Source organism: Egretta garzetta, unplaced genomic scaffold, assembly GCF_000687185.1.
Source record: "Egretta garzetta isolate BGI_Z169 unplaced genomic scaffold, ASM68718v1 scaffold71, whole genome shotgun sequence".
NCBI classification, from domain to species: Eukaryota; Metazoa; Chordata; class Aves; order Pelecaniformes; family Ardeidae; genus Egretta; species Egretta garzetta.
Genome location: NW_009258618.1, coordinates 336,988 through 337,728, shown reverse-complemented (window position 1 = coordinate 337,728; position 741 = coordinate 336,988). Strand labels below are relative to the sequence as shown.

Sequence of the window (741 nt, the reverse complement as noted above, 5' to 3'; positions counted from 1 at the left end):
GGGACGCACGCGGCCCCGTGCCCGGCATCACTTCAGGAGCAGACGGGTGGTTCGGTCGCCGATCAGGAGCCTTTGGGGAGGTAAAAGAGAGAAACTCAGGGTTAGCATTTTTGCCATTGCAAGCGTGCAACAAATCCAGCAACAGCAACCGCCCAGCGCCAGCCCAGGCCTGGATTCACCCCAGAAGATGACACGGATAGAGCAAGCATGGATGTGGAGAGAGGCTGGATCTTTGCTGTCACCCTGTCCTTATGGGAAGGAGACTCCAACCCTTAGACACCTCCCTGGAAAAGTGGCCGCTTGCAGCCTTGACCCAGGGAGCAGGGAAGCTCAGGGCAGAGCCCCTGGGGAGGCAGCAGGGTGGGAAAGGGGGGGTCAGCCTGCACGGCTCCGCTCTCCTTACCGCCGCGGGCATCACATACCTCACCAGCACGCCGACAAAGAGGGCAGCGACCATGGGCCCTACCCAGTAAACCCAGTGATAGTCCCAGTAGTTTGCTACCAGAGCTGGCCCAAAGGCTCTGGCAGGATTCATGCAGGCTCCGGACACGCCGCCTCTGAAAGAGGAACAAACCGGCTGCGTCAGCCCTGCAGGACACGAGACTGGCACTCGTCTTCCTTGCTGCCAGGACAGGGTGATGCACGGGGAGCAGCAGCGCACCCCTCCCGAGACTCCACGCTGGGTCTGGCCCTGCTCTGGGTGGGCAGCAGGCTTGGACCACCCCGGCCACCATCCAGGCA

At 62.2% G+C, this 741-nt stretch overlaps 1 protein-coding gene across 1 annotated transcript in view; it reads right to left on the bottom strand.

Moving 5' to 3' along the window:
* Positions 1-27: 27 nt before the first annotated feature.
* Positions 28-741, bottom strand: part of AQP8 (aquaporin 8) — a 5,008-nt gene continuing 4,294 nt past the window's right edge. The window contains exons 4-5 of the mRNA XM_009648101.1: positions 423-557; positions 28-70 (exon numbers count right to left, since the gene is read on the bottom strand). Coding sequence (XP_009646396.1) covers positions 28-70; positions 423-557 — 178 coding nt within the window. The remainder of the gene's footprint in view (positions 71-422; positions 558-741) is intronic.